The sequence below is a fragment of the Salvelinus alpinus genome, chromosome 11, assembly GCF_045679555.1.
Source record: "Salvelinus alpinus chromosome 11, SLU_Salpinus.1, whole genome shotgun sequence".
In the NCBI taxonomy this organism is placed as follows: domain Eukaryota; kingdom Metazoa; phylum Chordata; class Actinopteri; order Salmoniformes; family Salmonidae; genus Salvelinus; species Salvelinus alpinus.
Window position 1 is genome coordinate 25,224,872 of NC_092096.1, and position 21,844 is coordinate 25,246,715.

The following is a 21,844-nucleotide window of genomic DNA, read 5'->3' on the forward strand; positions in this document are numbered from 1 at the left end:
CAAGCTAGTCGCCTTGACTACTTTCTTATATCATTCTCTCTGGCACCAAAAGTTAAAAAGTGTTTGATAGGGGACAGAATGCGGTCGGACCATCACATAATTGGCATATATATTACTCTTACAGAATTTCCACGTGGGCGAGGATATTGGAAATTTAATCAAAGCCTACTAGATGATAAATTGTTTAGAACTAGGACAGAAGAATTTATAACTGACTTTTTTAGACATAACATAGGTACAGCAGATCCCCATATTGTATGGGACACTTTTAAGTGTGCCTTTTTTTATTTATTTTAATTTTATTTAACCTTTATTTAACCAGGTAGGCAAATTGAGAACACGTTCTCATTTACAATTGCGACCTGGCCAAGATAAAGCAAAGCAGTTCGACACATACAACAACACATAGATACACCATAGAGTAAAACAAACATATAGTCAATAATACAGTGAAAAAATAAGTCTATATACAATGTGAGCAAGTGAGGTGAGATAAGGGAGGTGAAGGCAAACAAATATATGTATAAATAAATAAAAATATAAAAAGGCCATGGAGGCGAAGTGAGTACAACACAGCAAGTAAAATAAAAAACTAAAAAACACTGGAATGGTTGGTTTGCAGTGGAAGAAAGTGCAAAGTAGAGACAGAAATAATGGGGTGCAAAGGAGCAAAATAAATTAATAAATAAATACAGTAGGTAAAGAGGTAGTTGTTTGGGCTAAATTGTAGATGGGTTATGTACAGGTGCAGTAATCTATGAGCTGCTCTGACAGCTGGTGCTTAAAGCTAGTGAGGGAGATAGGTGTTTCCAGTTTCAGAGATTTTTGTAGTTCGTTCCAGTCATTGGCAGCAGAGAACTGGAAGGAGAGGCGTCCAAAGGAAGAATTGGTTTTGGGGGTGACTAGAGAGATATACCTGCTGGAGCGCGTGCTACAGGTAGGTGCTGCTATGGTGACCAGCGAGCTGAGATAAGGGGGGACTTTACCTAGCAGGGTCTTGTAGATGACCTGGAACCAGTGGGTTTGGCGACGAGTATGAAGCGAGGGCCAGCCAACGAGAGTGTACAGGTCGCAGTGGTGGGTAGTATATGGGGCTTTGGTGACAAAACAGATGGCACTGTGATAGACTGCATCCAATTTATTGAGTAGGGTTTTGGAGGCTATTTTGTAAATGACATCACCGAAGTCGAGGATTGGTAGGATGGTCAGTTTTACAAGGGTATGTTTGGCAGCATGAGTAAAGGATGCTTTGTTACGGAATAGGAAGCCAATTCTAGATTTGACTTTGGATTGGAGATGTTTGATGTGAGTCTGGAAGGAGAGTTTACAGTCTAACCAGACACCTAGGTATTTGTAGTTGTCCACATATTCTAAGTCAGAGCCGTCCAAAGTAGTGATGTTGGACAGGCGGGCAGGAGCAGGCAGCGATCGGTTGAAGAGCATGCATTTGGTTTTACTTGTATTTAAGAGCAGTTGGAGGCCACGGAAGGAGAGTTGTATGGCATTGAAGCTCGCCTGGAGGGTTGTTAACACAGTGTCAAAAGAAGGGCCAGAAGTATACAGAATAGTGTCGTCTGCGTAGAGGTGGATCAGAGAATCACCAGCAGCAAGAGCGACATCATTGATGTAAACAGAGAAGAGAGTCGGTCCAAGAATTGAACCCTGTGGCACCCCCATAGAGACTGCCAGAGGCCCGGACAACAGACCCTCCGATTTGACACACTGAACTCGATCAGAGAAGTAGTTGGTGAACCAGGCGAGGCAATCATTAGAGAAACCAAGGCTGTCGAGTCTGCCAATGAGGATGTGGTGATTGACAGAGTCAAAAGCCTTGGCCAGGTCAATGAATACGGCTGCACAGTATTGTTTCCTATCGATGGCGGTTACGATATCGTTTATGACCTTGAGCGTGGCTGAGGTGCACCCATGACCAGCTCTGAAACCAGATTGCATAGCGGAGAAGGTGTGGTGGGATTCGAAATGGTCGGTAATCTGTTTGTTGACTTGGCTTTCGAAGACCTTAGAAAGGCAGGGTAGGATAGATATAGGTCTGTAGCAGTTAGGGTCAAGGGTGTCCCCCCCTTTGAAGAGGGGGATAACCGCAGCTGCTTTCCAATCTTTGGGGATCTCAGACGACACGAAAGAGAGGTTGAAGAGGCTAGTAATAGGGGTGGCAACAATTTCAGCAGATAGTTTTAGAAAGAAAGGGTCCAGATTATCAAGCCCGGCTGATTTGTAAGGGTCCAGATTTTGCAGCTCATTTAGAACATCAGCTGACTGTATTTGGGAGAAAGAGAAATGGGGAAGGCTTGGGCGAGTAGCAGAGGGGAGGGCAGTGCTGTTGTCCGGGGTAGGGGTAGCCAGGTGGAAAGCATGGCCAGCCGTAGAAAAATGCTTATTGAAATTCTCAATTATAGTGGATTTGTCGGTGGTGACAGTGTTTCCTATCTTCAGAGCGGTTGGAAGCTGGGAGGAGGTGTTCTTATTCTCCATGGACTTTACGGTGTCCCAGAACTTTTTTGAATTTGTGTTGCAAGAAGCAAATTTCTGCTTGAAAAAGCTAGCCTTGGCTGTTCTAACTGCCTGTGTATATTGGTTTCTGGCTTCCCTGAAAAGTTGCATATCACGGGGGCTGTTCGATGCTAATGCAGAACGCCATAGGATGTTTTTCTGTTGGTTAAGGGCAGTCAGGTCAGGAGAGAACCAAGGGCTATATCTGTTCCTGGTTCTAAATTTCTTGAATGGGGCATGCTTATTCAAGATGGTGAGGAAGGCATTTTTAAAAAATGACCAGGCATCCTCTACTGACGGGATGAGATCAATATCCTTCCAGGATACCCCGGCCAGGTCGATTAGAAAGGCCTGCTCGCTGAAGTGTTTCAGGGAGCGTTTGACAGTGATGAGTGGAGGTCGTTTGACCGCTGACCCATTACGGATGCAGGCAATGAGGCAGTGATCGCTGAGATCTTGGTTGAAAACAGCAGAGGTGTATTTGGAGGGCAGGTTTGTTAGGATGATATCTATGAGGGTACCCGTGTTTACGGAATTGGGGTGGTACCTGGTAGGTTCATTGATAATTTGTGTGAGATTGAGGGCATCAAGCTTAGATTGTAGGGTGGCTGGGGTGTTGAGCATGTTCAAATTTAGGTCGCCTAGCAGCACGAGCTCTGAAGATAGATGGGGGGCAATCAGTTCACATATAGTGTCCAGAGCACAGCTGGGGGCAGAGGGTGGTCTATAGCAGGCGGCAACGGTGAGAGACTTGTTTTTAGAGAGGTGGATTTTTAAAAGTAGAAGTTCAAATTGTTTGGGAACAGACCTGGATAGTATAACAGAACTCTGCAGGCAGTCTTTGCAGTAGATTGCAACACCGCCCCCTTTGGCCGTTCTATCTTGTCTGAAAATCTTGTAATTGGGGATGAAAATGTCTGAATTTTTGGTGGTCTTTCTAAGCCAGGATTCAGACACGGCTAAAACATCCGGGTTGGTAGAGTGTGCTAAAGCAGTGAACAAAACAAACTTAGGGAGGAGGCTTCTAATGTTAACATGCATGAAGCCAAGGCTATTACGGTTACAGAAGTCATCAAAAGAGAGCGCCTGGGGAATAGGAGTGGAGCCAGGTACTGCAGGGCCTGGATTCACCTCTACATCACCAGAGGAACAGAGGAGGAGTAGGATAAGGGTACGGCTAAAAGCTATGAGAATTGGTCGCCTAGAGCTACTAGAGCAGAGAGTAAAAGGAAGTTTCTGGGGGCGATAAAATAGTTTAAAGGAATAATGTACAGACAAAGGTATGGTAGGATGTGAATACAGTGGAGGTAAACCTAGGTATTGAGTGATGATGAGAGAGATATTGTCTCTAGAAACATCATTGAAACCAGGTGATGTCATCGCATATGTGGGTGGTGGAACTGAGAGGTTGGATATGGTATAGAGAGCAGGGCTAGAATCTCTACAGTGAAATAAGCCAATAAACACTAACCAGAACAGCAATGGACAAGGCATATTTACATTAAGGAGAGGCATGCTTAATCGAGTGATCAATAAGGGTCCAGTGAGTAGAGGTTGGTTGGGGTCGTGGCGATCCAGACAGCTGGCCGGGTATATGGCTATCGGTAGCAGCATAGGATGGAGGTCTGTTTGTAGATACCTCGTGCGTTTCCGTCGGTAGGTTAGTGGGGTTCCGTGTAGTGGGGTTCCGTGTGGTAGAGGGGATCAATCCAAATTGGCAAAATAGATATAGTGACCCAAGGAAAAAAATAAAATAAATAAATAATAATAATAATAATAGTTGTCCGATATACTTGTTCAGATAGCAGCCGATAAGACAGCTAACGATTAGCGGGCCTCAGATGAGCGTTCAGGTAACGTCGGGACGGAGGTGCCAGTTGGATAAATCCCTCGGGCAGATAACGTCGGCAGTCAGTCGCGGCAGTCAGTCGTGAAGGCCCGGTGGGGTTCCGTATCTGCAGCAGCAACAAAAGAAACGGGTCCGGATGGTAATGGAACTCCTCAGCTGGCTAGCTCCAGAATGATTTGAGTTTGCTCCGGGGTCGACGTAAGCCAATAGTCACACGGTTTGCAGCTAGCTAGCTGCGAAATCAAGGTGCAAGTGTCCAGAGCCTGCGGCTGGAATCCGGGGAAACTGAGAGAAAAAAAGTCCCGGAATGCTCCGGTCCGAGTCGCGTTGCACAAAAGTGCCGGTAGATTATCGAGCTAAAGGAATAGCTGATGACCACAAAACGTGGGCAGCTGAAACACCAACGCTAGCCAGCAAACCGGCTAATTTCGGGGCAGCTACAGATTAGCTTCTGGCTAGCTATCGGAGTAGCTTCTGGTTAGCTTTCAGGCTAGCTTCTGAATTAGCCCCTGGCTAGCTTCCACGATGGATTTTCAGATTGAGGTAAATAATACTTTTTGTAATTGGTGAAGCGGGTTGCAGGAAAGCTTTTGCAGGAAAGCTTTTGTAGTTGAGTTCTTGGATAATAAAATAAATAAAAGATATGCGAAGAAAGGTGTAAATATATATATATACAGGACACGACAATACGGAACAGAAAAAGACGTCTGAACTGCTAAGCCACCTTGGACCTTAGAGGCCTTTAGAGGCCATGCAATTCAGTACTCATCTATAAAACAAAAGCAATTTCGATCAAAAGAGTCCATATTAACAAAGGAAATTGAAGAACTAACAGTTCAGTTAGATAACAATAAAAACGGTACCATAGAGGCACAGAATAAGTTAGAGGAAAAACAAAAAGAAATGGAGGAACTTATTCAAGAAAGATCCAGTGTAATATATTACAAAAATAAAGCTAACTGGATGGAATATGGGGAAAAATGCACCAAATTCTTTTTCAATCTTCAATATAGAAATGCTACCAAAAAAAACGTATTAAAACTTGTTACAAATGATGGAGTCACGCATGATTCACCAAATGATATTTTGAAAGAGGAAGTAAAGTACTTTAAGAATATATTTTCGTTTCAGGCTCCTCCATCTCCACTAACTGAAACTAATTGTATGGATTTTTTCCCTAATAATAATGTAAAATTAACATCTGTACAGAAAGACTCATGTGAAGGCCTAATTACAGAAGAGGAACTACTTGATGCAATTGGGGCCTTTAAGGATGGGAAAACTCCAGGACTGGATGGCATACCAGTGGAAGTATACAAACATTTTTTTTATATACTCAAAGGACCACTATTAGCTTGTTTTAACCACTCCTATATAAATGATAGATTATCAGACACGCAACAAGAAGGTGTGATATCATTATTACTGAAACAGGACCCAAGTGGTATATATAAAGATCCAGTCCATTTAAAAAATTGGAGACCTCTTACACTTCAGTGTTGTGATGCAAAAATCCTAGCAAAATGCTTGGCGCATAGAATAAAAAAAGTTTTGTCAGATATTATTCATCCTAATCAGACAGGTTTTTTACATGGACGATACATTGGAGATAATATAAGGCAAGTACTGGAAACAATAGAACACTATGAAATATCGGGGACACCAGGCCTGGTTTTCATAGCTGATTTTGAAAAGGCTTTTGATAAAGTACGACTGGAGTTTATATATAAATGCCTAGAATATTTCAATTTTGGGGAATCTCTTATAAAATGGGTAAAAAATTATGTATAGTAACCCTAGGTGTAAAATAGTAAATAATGGCTACATCTCAGAAAGTTTTAAACTATCTAGAGGAGTAAAACAAGGTTGTCCACTATCGGCATATCTATTTATTATTGCCATCGAAATGTTAGCTGTTAAAATTAGATCAAACATTAATATTAAGGGATTAGAAATCCAGGGCCTAAAAACTAAGGTGTCATTGTACGCTGATGATTCATGTTTTCTTTTAAAACCACAACTAGAATCTCTCCACGGCCTCTTAGAGGATCTAGATACATTTGCTATCCTCTCTGGATTAAAACCAAATTATGATAAATGTACCATATTACGTATTGGATCACTAAAAAATACACATTTTACATTGCCATGTAGTTTACCAATTAAATGGTCTGACGGTGATGTGGACATACTCGGTATACAAATCCCAAAAGAAAGAAATGATCTCACTCCAATAAATTTTTATAGAAAGTTAGCAAAAATAGATAAGATCTTGCTACCATGGAAAGGGAAATACCTGTCTATTTGTGGGAAAATCACCCTGATTAACTCTTTAATCATATCACAGTTTACCTATTTGCTTATGGTTTTGCCTACACCTAGTGACCTGCTTTTTAAATTATATGAACAAAAAATATTCAATTTTATTTGGAACGGCAAGCCAGATAAAATTAAAAGGGCCTATTTATATAACGAATATGAATTCGGAGGGCAGAAATTATTAAATATTAAAGCATTAGACCTTTCACTAAAGGCATCAGTCATACAAAAGTTATACTTAAATCCAAACTGGTTCTCTAGTAGATTGGTACGAATGTCTCATCCTATGTTCAAGAAGGGCCTTTTTCCCTTTATTCAGATTACACCTGCTCACTTTCGGTTGCTTGAAAAGGAAATAATCTCCAAAATATCTTTATTTTTTAAACAAGCCTTAGAAAGTTGGTTGCAATTTCAGTTTAATCCACCTGAAAGGACGGAACAAATAGTACAACAAATCTTGTGGTTAAATTCAAATATAGTAATTGATAAAAAAACTGTATTTATCGAAGAAATGTTTAAAAAAGGTATAATTTTTGTGAATGATATCATAAATAGGACTGGTGGAGTAATGTCACACATGCAGCTAACACAGACATATGGAAATGTCTGCTCTACCCAAAATTACAACCAATTAATTGCAGCATTACCACAAAAATGGAAGAGGCAGGTGGAAGGGGATAAAAGTAAGGAACTTGTATGTCGGCCTTATATTAAAGAACATAAATGGTTAAAGAAAAGTGTGATAAATAAAAACATATACCAATTTCATTTAAGGACCAAAAAACGTACAGCTGTGCCATATAAATTGCAAAATAGTTGGGAAGAGATTTTCGATGTACCCATTCCATGGCACATGGTTTATGAATTGATACGCAAAACAACGCCGGATTCAAAACTTCGAATTTTTCAATTTAAATTATTGTACAAAATTCTTGCAACTAATAGAATGTTATATATATGGGGGATACAATCTTCTCAGCTCTGTAGATTCTGCTGTGAGGAGGCAGAGTCATTAGACCATTTATTTTGGTATTGTCCGCATGTAGCTCGTTTTTGGTCACAGGTCCAGGAATGGTTGAAGAATTGCAACATTTGCGTAGAACTAACGCTACAGATAGCAATACTGGGGGATTTGAAAAGCCATAGTCAATCAATCAATAATATAATAATTATTTTAGCAAAAATGTTTATTTTTAATTTACAATCCGTGGAAGCTATGAGAATAGGAAGATTCAAATCTTTTGTGAAGCATCACAGCACAGCTGAAAAATATATGGCAAATAAAAATCCGAAATGGATGATGTTGGAAGATAGATGGGAAAGGTTGAGTGGAGCTGAAGGGTGGGACTAATAACAAGATAAACAATGTAGGGCATACGGGATCTGTGAAATGTGTATAGGTGCGGAGCTATTGTGAAATAGCACAGTTACAAGTGGAAATCAAACTGGATGGACAACAGAAATAGAGGAAGGACTAAGAACAAACAAGAGAGAACAATTATAAAGTAGACTGTGTCTGTAAATGTGTATAAGATGTATAAATTGAAGGTAAAAACAGAAATGTTTATCAGTTTACTCCAATTGGGGGATCGGTGGTAGGGTTTGCAGGGAATAATAATAAAGGTATACTCTTTAAAAAAAAGTATGTATGTCTATGTAGGTATGTGTATGTATATATGTGTATATGTATGCATACGTGAATGGATATATATATTTACCCAAAAAAATATGGGGGATTGGAAATGATGCAGACAATTACATTGGAAACAACATTCTTTCCGCAATATTAAGCTGATCCACCCCCCCCCCCAAAAAAAAATAAAAAATAAAATAAAAAAAATAAAACTCTCCAGACTCCAAACAGCCTCCAGCTAACTCTCCAGACTCCAAACAGCCTCCAGCTAACTCTCCAGACTCCAACCAGCCTCCAGCTAACTCTCCAGACTCCAAACAGCCTCCAGCTAACTCTCCAGACTCCAAACAGCCTCCAGCTAACTCTCCAGACTCCAAACAGCCTCCAGCTAACTCTCCAGACTCCAAACAACCTCCAAGCTAACTCTCCAGACTCCAAACAGCCTCCAGCTAACTCTCCAGACTCCAGACAGCCTCCAGCTAACTCTCCAGACTCCAAACAGCCTCCAGCTAACTCTCCAGACTCCAAACAGCCTCCAGCTAACTCTCCAGACTCCAAACAGCCTCCAGCTAACTCTCCAGACTCCAAACAGCCTCCAGCTAACTCTCCAGACTCCAAACAACCTCCAAGCTAACTCTCCAGACTCCAAACAACCTCCAAGCTAACTCCCGTGACTCAAAATGGCGCATAAGTCAGTGAGCGTGGCAAATGACCAGGGGAGACCTCATCTACTCTTGTCTAAAACACACGTCCTTTTGACTCTATATTACCCTCTCTCTCATAGTACTCCACCACGCGTCCATTCCCTTTGAAGGGACTGATTGATGCGCTGCAGAGAGAGAGAGAGATCTACCTTCATCTCTAACCATAGAATCACAGAGACCCAGATCCTGCTCTCCAGTTCTAACAAACAATGGGAGGCATTGATGGAGCAGTCATGGCGGACTAGGGCTGATTGTGTGTAATGGTGGAGTGTGTGTGTGCATGTCCATCAGTTTGAGTAAGAAAGGCTCACTGGGCCAAGGTACTCACGTCTGGTCTGAGGTTTGCCGCGCGCTCATAATGCCGCTCTGCTGCCTGGTTTAGACTGGCCTGTCTGGAGAGGGAGATAGTACAGAGATGAGGGAGGGAGAGAGGCATGGCAAGAGGAGGAAGGGCAATAGAGGTCGTCATTACACATGGCGTACACAGAGTCTGACGGTATTATCGTGACATGACGGCAGAAGGAGTTATATATTGGATAGAGAAGCATTCTTTCATTATAATTGAATATTGCCCATAAAGTATTGAGATCCTGAGGGCACTTTGATGCTGAAAAATACTCCCTCAAATGACTCTATGCATATACACTATGCTGCATATATTTCTGATACTAACTGCACTTAATATGTTAACGCTTATTAGATAAAGGCAGATGTCTTTCCAGACATATTCATAAGGTGTTTGACTCAGGGAAATATGTCTCTATTGACTTTGCATAAAGGAAAGTCTGCTTTGGGAATACTAGCTAGTAGTGCTTCATCATTCCATTCATATCACATTCATGCCTGACTCTTCAGATTCATTCTCCATCCATTCAACAACGTCTTTCATTTACTCCTTGCTCTTGTCTTTGTCAACTTTTCGAAGGTGCTGGTGTTTCCCACTGCATTTGAGAGAATCTACACAATCTGCAATGTTGGGAGAATCTGGCTTTGAAAACTTGAAAACTTGGCTTTGAAAAATTCTTCAAAGAGAAGGAAACACTGACACTACGCAACTTTGACTCTGATTTTCACAGGTCCAAACCTGGTGCTACCCTACTGGTCTCTGTCAAAAAGCCACAGGGTGTACAAGGATATGGCAAACCACTACTACGGTCTGGATGAAGACAAATGATCACTGAGTTTCAGAACAAAGTACGTTTTCCCAGTCTAATGCTTGATGTTGACAATAATTTGGTGGCATCCAAAGTGTCAAATAGTTATTTATTTGCCGTACAGAACAGAGAGTAAGAGGTGCATTTTGACCAGCATTAATACACCCAAAGACAGGTCTGCATCAGAATGTTTCAGCACAGCCATAAGAGTGTCGTATTACAGGATTAGTTGAGTGAATATGTCATGGTGATTTATCCTCGATGCAGTAGGCTTATGTCTAAGAGGGCCAGAATATGATGATTTGTCTCTCCGTTTTTACTCTCCGCATCTAAGCAGCGCTACCCTTGCCGAGCAGTCGACTTCTAACTCTCAAATCCTCCGCAGCACTACACTTTGGATAAAGGATGCTGTAGCTTCAATTACTTTTCCAGATATGTAGAGCAAAAAGGAATTCAGAGACGTCGTTTCCAATACTTCCTCGAGTTGCAGTGAGTTGAGAGGATTTGCAGTCCCCTATTTCAAACGTATAAAACGTATGTGCTGTCTGTGCTCACACTTGCCAAGCCGAATGGGAAATTCTCCCGAGGTATGCCTGGGTTTCTTTACAAGCCCTGGATTGAAACGTCACTAACATGAATCAAAACTACTACCGCTGTTTCCATGTGTTGTATATTAACTATAAAACCAGTTGAACCATACACACAAACGACTTAAAATGGACCGTGTCCATGCAAACTGCCATCATCTTATTAAACATCAGATCTGAAGTGTCTTTGAGTGTGTTAGCGGGCACAATGCAGTATTGATTAAGTCGTAAATGATGAAATGCCTTGGCAACCAACTCTCTATCACTGAGGAAATAACCTTCAGAGACACCTTCTGCTATTTTCATGAATAAGACATCTGAATACATCCAACAGAAATTCTACATGAGCTGAAGACCTACAGTACTGTAAGGAAATGCAGTAGAGTATTTTCTGTTATTTTACTGTAGTGAGGTTGGGCTTCCTCTCAGAGCCTGATACCTCTCTAGGTTTCTTATTTATAGAGAGTTGTTCCTGCCTACTGTGCTTCTAATTCTGCTTGCTCTTTGGAGTCTAGGCCGGGTTACTGCCAAGCACCTTGTGACAACTGCGGATGTAAAAACGGCTTTATAAACACATTTGATTGATACTCGTTAAAGTATGATTGGGCAGCATTTGCGAAAATACCAGGCACTCTTTAAACACTGTAATAAGGTTTTTATACGCTGTCACACCCACCTGAGCATGTGAGCGGCGCTGAAGACCACATCAAACTCTGAGCTGTCCAGATCTGCAGCTCTCTCTGCCATCTCTGCTGCCTCCGCCAGACGAGACTGCTCCAGCAGAAACTGGCCTGTCCATCAGAGAGAGAGAAACAGAGACCGAGTAAGAAAGAGAAGGAAAGAGATAAAGGGGAGAGGGAGAGAGGGGGGAGACAAAAAAAGGGAAAGAGAGAGAGAGAGTGAGACACCGAGGGGATGGAAAGAAAGAAAGAAAGAAAGAAAGAAAGAAAGAAAGAAAGAAAGAAAGAAAGAAAGAAAGAAAGAAAGAAAGAAAGAAAGAGGAAAAATAGTAAGCAAAAAGATGGGTTCAGGGGACAGAGCAGCAAGAAGGACAGAGCAGCAAGAAGGACAGAGCAGCAAGAAGGACAGAGCAGCAAGAAGGACAGAGCAGCAATAAGGACAGAGCAGCAAGAAGGACAGAGCAGCAAGAAGGACAGAAAGAAAGTCAGAAAAGGAGAGAGTGAGGAAAAGAGGAGAGAGAGACAGTGAGGGTTTTTGTCATGCACAATGATAAGTGGAAGTCCAGCTGAGTCGAAGGAGTTTCATGTATGTCCTCTGGGAGCAGGACCAACTGGCTCTACCTCCACAGGAGTCTGCTGAGGATGAATACATTACTACTATGTCTGGGACGCAGATGGTATATTATGTTGGACTGTGTAATGTGCAGAGGTTTCCCTATACAAGTCAGTGTGTGTGTTTGTGTGGGTGCGTGTTCCAACATGTGTGCGTTTGTGTCTGCTTACGTGAGGTATCCTCTTTCACAGGTTTTTAGAATTTGTAAAAATAGTCTTCCTATGTCTCGGATGTCATACTTCATTGCGTGTCAGTCAGCAATAACCATCACTTGAATGCAGAGGGTTGCTACGGGTCACATGTAGCGTGACACATGCATGCTCCCTGCATCAGAGCATGTGTTAGTCTGAACAATGGCAGGAAAGAAGGCTTGACCTCTCATGTCAGCTCTCGCCCTCCCTGTCCCACAGTTCAGAGAGTCTGTAAGCACATTCATACAGTCTCACCAACAACATACTGGAGTCCTTCCAGTCACAGTGGAGGAGGAATGGCTGTTGCGGCCCGATTACGATAAGGTGTTGGGGGCCAGTAAAAATAAACCTCTGAAAAGAGGCTAGGAGATCGCAGAGAGAGGGCAAATGACTCTGTCCAAAGAAAGCAATGCGGCCCGCCAGGACCCAAACACAACCCCCGAGACTCGAGACCGAGATACACAGAGAAAGAGAGACACAGGGAGGGAGAGAGGGAGAGACGATATGAATGGCAGCATTTACAGAAGCGCGGGCGGACTAACCGGCTTATAGCGTTTCTCCTCAATCAGTGAAAGGCAAGCATCCTTATCGGTGGTGGTGAAGTCCGATCCGGTTTCCTCGAAGTATGTGGAGATTAGGTCTACTGTATGTATGACCTCATACATCCTGATACCAAATGCAAACCAAACTAAAGGCAAGCATATCTCTTTGGCTAACTAGAGCGGCTTTAAACGTGGCTACAGGACATGTTTTTACACTTAACAAGCAGTTTATACGTGCTATGTGGGAGTACTGTAGAGTACTGTGGATAAGGTGTCTTTATCAAACTGCCTGAGGTAAGTTCTTATGATGGGGTCAAGCTACAATACACTGTTACTGTAGGAAGTCACTACATGGAGCAGTTTAATGGTGTGTGTGTGTGTGTGTGTGTGTGTGTGTGTGTGTGTGTGTGTGTGTGTGTGTGTGTGTGTGTGTGTGTGTGTGTGTGTGCGTGTGCGTGTGCGTGTGCGTGTGTGTGTGTGTTTAATTTGTAAATTGGTAGGTGCCGGAACAAAATGTGAGCACCAGAGGGGGTGACCTGGGGAGCTCTGAGGTAACGGAACGCATGAGAAAAAAATCACCTTTATAATAAATCATTGCATGCATATCATCACATTGCATAGTGGCATACAGAAGTTGCACAAATGGGTAATATTTTAATAGTCTAGGGTCCGGAAAAAAATTGTCCTTTTTTAAACGCATTTCATGCAATTCTATGTCATTTTACATGACTGGAGACTTTGGCTGAATATTTTTTAATGCCGCACAAATGAGCGAAATGACAGGCTACTTTGACACTGACAAACTGAGAATCTGAGATAAATAAAAACGACTGTGTTGAATCCATCAATAGCCTAGGCCTAGGTGTGTGGAGACACATATTGTAGGCTATAATATGAGGAGGACACTAGTCCTAAAAATGCTTTCCAGTGTCACTGACTGACCCAATGATGCGCAGCTCTCTTGCCGGTGATTGCCGATGCGTTCGTACCAAAAGCCTATATATCTCTTGCTTTACTTTGTAAAACAATATTTGGAAATTAATCAAATATTTTGTTAGCCTAGAGCAGACAGATTAGAGTCCTCTCTTTTCAGCAGGAGCCATTTTCTTTCCAACCTGTGTTTTCCTGCGATTGTATTTGAAATATAGTGAAAGGCCTGTCTTGTCTGCATGCTGTTCACTGACAGGTTTGCTGTGTTCCGGACTGTAGGCTATGCCTTGTTATTGGGCTACACACAATCCACAGCTAGGCACATTTTTAAAGACGCTATTGATCCTCTGTGACTAAAATATAGTCATTTTCATGGTGTAGTAGGCTATTCTGAATGGTTTCAATTATTTCTGAACAGACAGCAGTAATTCTATAACGTTGGCAAATGTATTTCAATTTATCGGGGTGCTGCAGCTCCTCCAGAACTCTTCGCCTGGCTATGATTCTATAAGGAAATGAAATATGAAGTGCAACGCTGGAGAGATGAGAGTTGCAGGCTCATGTCTATCAGAGCAGAGAGAGGGAGAGAGATCATAGAAAGTGAATCTCATTCTAGTTCTGTGAGAGATACAGGCACACATCTCACACAGCCACGAGTTGGTCTCAAGCATAGGATACAATGATGCACAATCCATACTGTAAATTCAGGCCGGCGCAACCCGAATCAACTATTAGAATATCAGGCAGTAGAATTGACGAAGAGGCAACTCAAATTAGTACATTATAAAAAGTAAATGTTTCATGCCATGAGAGGTACCGGATAGGCAAATAGGTTCCAGAACAAATCAGTCCAAAACGGAGAGGTGCCGGATCCTGTCCCGGCAGGATCTGGCTCAAATGAAGCAATGTGCGCAGTACTTCATATGAGTTCTGGTACATACCATAATGCATGTAGCAGTTTCCTTTGGAAGGGTCCAGCTGAATGGCTCTTCGGTAGTAACCCTCTGCCTCAGTCTTCTGCCCCTAGGAGACAAAACAGGAACGTTTGATTAGCTACTGTAGATCAGTTACAAGTCATCAGTCATTAATTGCGATTTAGCTGATGCTCGAGCTCTCGCAGTGGTTCCTGTTTCTGGTACGGGCGTAATTGTGCGGCTGCAATTAGATTTACTCAAAACCCAAAACAGACGTGAGTTGCCATATGGTAGAAGATTGAACATGCAGGAGAAACCAGAAACCACCCACTCTCCTCGTAAATGAGATTTAGCAAATATTTCACAGTCGAAATGTGGACGGGGAAATCAGCAGTAAATTTGAACAACCGTTCCATATGCCCCTGATGTGCCAGGTTGTTTCAAACAATCACCATATCCTGTAGGGCAACAACAATCATCTGAGTTTACTCTGCATCTGCTACGGATTATTTTCCTACGCTTTCATGCATGAGTTGACACGTGGTAGCAGGGCCTCAACTGTAAACCAGGAAACTGTACTCTATAGAGAACGCTCCAAACCCCCTTTTCCCCCAGTAGCAGAGTGTGTGTGTGTCACACTATCACTTTTTCTCAGTCAGAGAGTGTGTATCGCACTATAGCCTCGCAACAAACTGAAAGCGATACCGCTGCCCCTGTGTGTACGGTCCCCCCCTCCCCATTGTTCACGCTTCAGCACTGATTGCTTCCATATTGGCTATGGATTTGCCATTCTACATAGAATAAGTGGACTGGGCATATTAGGTTTGGTTCATTAACTATTTCTCATGCCCGTGTTCGCTCTAAATGAAAGAAGAAGACAACTAATTGTCCAGATGACTTTATGTCATGGGTTGGCGCCCCCCCTTGGGTTGTGCCGTGGCGGAGATCTTTGTGGGCTATACTCGGCCTTGTCTCAGGATGGTAAGTTGGTGATTGAAGATATCCCTCTAGTGGTGTGGGGGCTGTGCTTTGGCAAAGTGGGTGGGGTTATATCCTGCCTGTTTGGCCCTGTTCGGGGGTATCATCGGATGGGGCCACAGTGTCTCCTGACCCCTCCTGTCTCAGCCTTCAGTATTTATGCTGCAGTAGTTTATGTGTCGGGAGGCTAGGGTCAGTTTGTTATATCTGGAGTACTTCTCCTGTCTTATCCGGTGTCCTGTGTGAATTTAAGTATGCTCTCTCTAATTCTCTCTTTCTCTCTTTCTTTCTTTCTCTCTCTCTCTCGGAGGACCTGAGCCCTAGGACCATGCCTCAGGACTACCTGGCATGATGACTCCTTGCTGTCCCCAGTCCACCTGGCCGTGCTGCTACTCCAGTTTCAACTGTTCTGCCTGCGGCTATGGAACCCTGACCTGTTCACCGGACGTGCTACCTGTCCCAGACCTGCTGTTTTCAGCTCTCTAGAGACAGCAGGAGCGGTAGAGATACTCTCAATGATCGGCCATGAAAAGCCAACTGACATTTACTCCTGAGGTTTTGACTTGTTGCACCCTCGACAACTACTGTGATTATTATTATTTGACCATGCTGGTCATTTATGAACATTTGAACATCTTGGCCATGTTCTGTTATAATCTCCACCCGGCACAGCCAGAAGAGGACTGGCCACCCCTCATAGCCTGGTTCCTCTCTAGGTTTCTTCCTAGGTTTTGGCCTTTCTAGGGAGTTTTTCCTAGCCACCGTGCTTCTACACCTGCATTGCTTGCTGTTTGGGGTTTTAGGCTGGGTTTCTGTACAGCACTTTGAGATATCAGCTGATGTAAGAAGGGCTATATAAATACATTTGATTTGATTTGATGTCATATTTTCCCTGGCTCCTTTCCCAGCCGCAGTGTCAGAAGGTGGACTGTTAAACACAATACTGTGGTCCTTCAATGGACTGGGCCATGTCGCATTTGGAGGATTGCGAGAGGTGGTAACGTTAAATGTACATGAACGCTAGGTTTGTCACACTCTGATCTGTTTCACCTGTCTTTGTGCTTGTCTTCACCCATCTCTTCCCATTATCCCCTGTGTATTTATACCTGTGTTCTCCGTTTGTCTGTTGCCAGTTCATCTTGTCTTGTCAGGTCTCACCAGCGTGTTTTCCCATCTCATTGCTCTCTCTAGTTCTGTTTCCTAGTTTCCCCGGTTCTGACCATTCTGCCTGCCCTGACCCCGAGCCTGCCTGACGTTCTGTACCTGCCTGACTCTGACCCATTTACGAACCTCTGCCTGTCCTGACCCCGAGCCTGCCTGCTGTTCAGTACCTTATTGACTCTGCCCTGGATTACAGACCTCTGCCTGCCTTTGACCTGTCTTTTGCCTGCCCCCTGTTTGGGTCAATAAACATCTGTGACTCTAGCTGTCTGCATCTGGGTCTTATCCTAAGTTCTTGATGAGATTGTTTTTTTATTCCTCTGACCCTCTTATCTAGCGTATTCGAGCCTGTCTTGGGAGAGAGTAGCCGGCCTCAGAGGGCTTTAGCGGGTAGCATTAGCACCAACTCCGAGTGTAGCCAGCCACAGAGGGCTTTAGTGGTTAGCGTTAGCGCCGGCTCCGGCTCCGAGTGTAGCCAGCCACAGAGCTCGTAAATAACATCAGCGCCGGCAACGGGAGAGAGGCCCTCCAACAGAGAGCGGTGCCTAGCTCTTGGTAGGACACGTCAGGACTCTGCACTGCACTGTGTAATCATCCGCCTGGCGACAACACTCTCCTGTGATGTATGTCCAAGGGAGATGATCTGAGACAGGAACTGGAAGTTACCGGGCGGAATAGGGCTCTTCTGGTCATGTCTGGCTGTGTCCTAAAGAAAGGCCCTGGTCAAAAGTAGTGCACTATATCAGGATTATGGGGGCATTTCCGACGCACACTCAGTCTAGGCTCCTGGTTACTGTGAATGAAGAGTTCAAAGCCAAACTGAACAAAGAACAAACCACAAATCTATACAATCTCACTAACCCCATTAAAGTACATGACTCTTTACGAATGAAACAGGGAAGTCACGTACTGTAGTACACGTCAGGGTGAGGTGGGACTTGAGTCTGACACTTTGACCCTTTCCCCGAGTCGGTTGACTCCTTATGAGCCAGCTGCATTATCAATACGTAGGTCCGCCGTGGCAAGACGGCCCAAAATCTCTCCCTGATTGAGGGATTTAATAAGGAAGCGGGGTAATTGCATTAAGTCCTGTCCGGCAGCCCATTGTCCCGGGTCTGGTCGTGTCCTAATCTCCTGTTGTTGAAGGGCTCTGTTATGAGGGGCCACTCGTGGCTCAGGGCCCCGGATGTAGGGACCTGGGGGACCCAGCAGATGTCCAGCTGTGCTGTGGTGACTCGGGTCTGAACCCAGGGAGACTGTGGGTGGGGGTTTGGGGGAATGGAACTCAAATCAGATTAGGAAAAGGGGAAATTAGTGAGTTTGGGAGCGAGACCCTTCCTCAGCCCAGACCGGACCCCTAGGGGTGCAGCTGTAACCCCTCCGATATCAGTGAGGAGGATAGAAGGAGAGATGGGATGGATGATGTGGTACGCTGAAGAGCAAAACCTCCTGTAGATTCCTAGTACCTCAGGCTGTGGAAGGAGAAGAACAGAAGGTCAAACTCCTCACAAGGGCTCAGCAGGACTGGTTCAGTGGGTTCTAACAGGGTTCCTCTCCATAAAGTCCTCCTAACTAACCCAAGTCAGCTGTGAACACATGTTGTCACGCACGTTTTTCTCTCCCCAAAACACTGTGGGAGTGAATGAGAGAGGTGGATGGAAGGGGGTTGGGGGGCAGAGTGCACCTCAGAACAAACAGCCAAACCTGTAGGGGAGAAGTCTGGGAAGGAAATACTGGACCCAGCAGGCCTAGCTGGAGCACTTCATCACACACCCACACCCACACACACACACACACACACACACACACACACACACACCCACACCCACACCCACACCCACACCCACACCCACACCCACACCCACACACCCACACCCACACCCACACCCACACCCACACACACACACACACACACACACACACACACACACACACACACACACACACACACACACACACACACACACACACCTCCCCATAAAGACATTCCCTATGGCTGTGACCTTGAGACAATCACACACCCAGCGGAGAGCCTGATAGTTTGACAGGTCTGTTTTTCCAAGCTTGTACCCTAAGACAATAATTATTCCTCAATCCATTGTCTCCTTGGTTGTCATATGAACAAAGTTTATAGTGGCAGATGTTTGTCTCTCTGCTATTTTATCTCAAATATCTCCAAAAAATGCAATTAGCCTAACATAAAAAACCCATCTTGCATTTGCATACCATTATCCTACGTGTCTTTTTCCTTTAGGCCACCAAAGACAAAAGCATTAATTTACCCATCAAGGTTCAACAACTCCAAAATGGCTTTAGATCTGGGCCGCTGTCTGCTCAACATGCAGCTCAGTCTTGATCTATCAACTCCCAGGCTTTTTACAATGATCACAACTCCTCTGGCCCAGACAGGGAAATCAATGGGATGAACTGGCCGGGCCCAAACTCACTCACTATTCATCAGCCCTCAGGCCTAGGTGTAATTATACGTAACCACTGTGATTATTACCAAGATGAAAGTTTGCTTTGCTTCATCACGCTTTGTGTGAGCCAAAGCCTATTTGAGATTGTGTGGACAGTCAGGAAGGACACTGGAGGACAAGGAGTGAAGTGAATGGATTAGAATAGAGGCAGGTTGTAGCTACATTGATGGTAATGATGTTAGAGGTCATTTCCAGTGCAGCTGTAGAACGTTTTTCTATCTGTTAACTAACTTCATGAATGGTCTTAAAAGTGTCAAAGTGTTGTAGTCTAGTGGTTAACAATACCTACATTATGACCACCTGCTCTTTCCATGACATAGACTGACCAGGTGAATCGAGGTGAAAACTATGATCCCATATTGATGTCACTTGTTAAATCCACTTCAATCAGTGTAGATGAAGAGGAGGAGACAGGTTAAAGAAGGATTTTTAAGCCTTCTTTGTGGAATGCTTTCAACATCTTGTAGAGTCCATGTCCCAATGAATTGAGGCTGTTCTGAGGGTAATAGGGGGTGCAGATAAATATTAGGAAAATGTTCCTAATGTTTGGTATACTTAGTGCATATAGGCTATATTATATATTATATAGCCCTATTGGTTAACAAGGTCGTGTGAAAATGAGCTTCCTATTGGACAAGTTCAAGTCCATTTCATTTTAGGTGAGGCTTTTGTTGTTGATTTGTATTTTAAGCAACCAAGTGTTTGCCAGACCAAAGATTGATGCTTCTGCGCATGTGTGAATGATGTTCTGATCATGTGTATATTTTCTACTTTATGCGTAGAGAACAGGCTACTGAGGTGAATGGTGCTTGTTTATTAAAGTTAGATCAACGTCTGCAAGATCACGTAATGTAGTATTCTACATAACAGAACCAGATATAACAGCATAGTATAATGTACATGGAGACAACACCGTAGGCTACATGGAGACAACACCGTAGGCTACTTGGAGACAACACCGTGGGCTACTTGGAGACAACACCGTGGGCTACTTGGAGACAACACCGTGGGCTACTTGGAGACAACACCGTGGGCTACTTGGAGACAACACCGTGGGCTACTTGGAGACAACACCGTAGGCTACTTGGAGACAACACCGTGGGCTACTTGGAGACAACACCGTGGGCTACTTGGAGACAACACCGTGGGCTACTTGGAGACAACACCGTGGGCTACTTGGAGACAACACCGTAGGCTACTTGGAGACAACACCGTGGGCTACTTGGAGACAACACCGTGGGCTACTTGGAGACAACACCGTGGGCTACTTGGAGACAACACCGTGGGCTACTTGGAGACAACACCGTGGGCTACTTGGAGACAACACCGTAGGCTACTTGGAGACAACACCGTGGGCTACTTGGAGACAACACCGTAGGCTACTTGGAGACAACACCGTGGGCTACTTGGAGACAACACCGTGGGCTACTTGGAGACAACACCGTGGGCTACTTGGAGACAACACCGTGGGCTACTTGGAGACAACACCGTGGGCTACTTGGAGACAACACCGTAGGCTACTTGGAGACAACACCGTGGGCTACTTGGAGACAACACCGTGGGCTACTTGGAGACAACACCGTGGGCTACTTGGAGACAACACCGTGGGCTACTTGGAGACAACACCGTGGGCTACTTGGAGACAACACCGTGGGCTACTTGGAGACAACACTGTACAACTCAACAAGATCTAAATGTATATCAAAATAAAAATGATCACGATCCAATGGTTGGTATGCAGATGCTGCATGCTTCACAGTTAAAACTTGAAGAATGATCCTTCACGATTGAATGCGGTGGTGTTTTTGTCTTACAGTAACATTATACTATGCTGTTATATCCGGTTCTGTTATGTAGAATACTACATTATGTGATCTGGCAGACATTGACTCAGCGTTGATCTAACTTTATTAAACAAGCACTATTCACCTGAGTAGCCTGTTCTCTACACATGAAGTAGAAATATACTAATGCGCAGAACGTCATCCGCAGAAGCTTCGGGATCATTAGTTGGCGACTAACGTTCCTGAAAAAGTCCAATCCGCAGCCACGGCCTGTATACAAAGAATCTCACAACGCGGTCACCATGCAAACCATTCTAAGGCGTGGCATCATTCTGAGAACTCACACTGCCTACCTGCTCGACTAGCTTTGGCTTGGTGAGAGCGTGTGTGCCTGTGTAGTATAAGCGAGCCGCATTTCGTTTAGAACTGAGAGAAGAAGTTAAGGGCTATTCTGAGGTAGTTTACAAGGAACAGGTAAGAGTTGGACAGTCACTTCCATCACACAGCAGTGGTCTTGTATCCGTTGTGCTGTGGCTACTGTAATTAGCGGTTAACACTGAAGAGGCCTTTCTTAAAGAGGCAATCTGCGATTACTAAATCTATTTTGGGATTTTAAATTAAAGAATAAAACTTACTGTATAAATGCCTCATGAGCTTAGTTCAACTGTCATACCTCATCAGAAGATAAGCCAAAATATAAGCTTGTTTTACTCTAATGTTTGTAAACAGTGTAATTGTTAACAAACACTGTATAGCCTCAACACATGGTTAAAACTATCCTTTTGATATCATGAATGGCCAGTCCTTGCATCAA

At 43.8% G+C, this 21,844-nt stretch overlaps 1 protein-coding gene across 2 annotated transcripts in view; it reads right to left on the reverse strand.

Moving 5' to 3' along the window:
* The window catches only part of LOC139533799 (protein O-mannosyl-transferase TMTC2-like), a 99,258-nt gene that overhangs the window by 7,636 nt on the left and 69,778 nt on the right, over window positions 1–21,844 (reverse strand). For both annotated transcript variants that reach the window (XM_071332184.1, XM_071332186.1), the window contains 3 exons: window positions 14,655–14,736; window positions 11,434–11,548; window positions 9,345–9,408 (listed from right to left, as the gene is read on the reverse strand). In XM_071332184.1, the coding sequence (XP_071188285.1) occupies window positions 9,345–9,408; window positions 11,434–11,548; window positions 14,655–14,736 (261 nt within the window). The remainder of the gene's footprint in view (window positions 1–9,344; window positions 9,409–11,433; window positions 11,549–14,654; window positions 14,737–21,844) is intronic.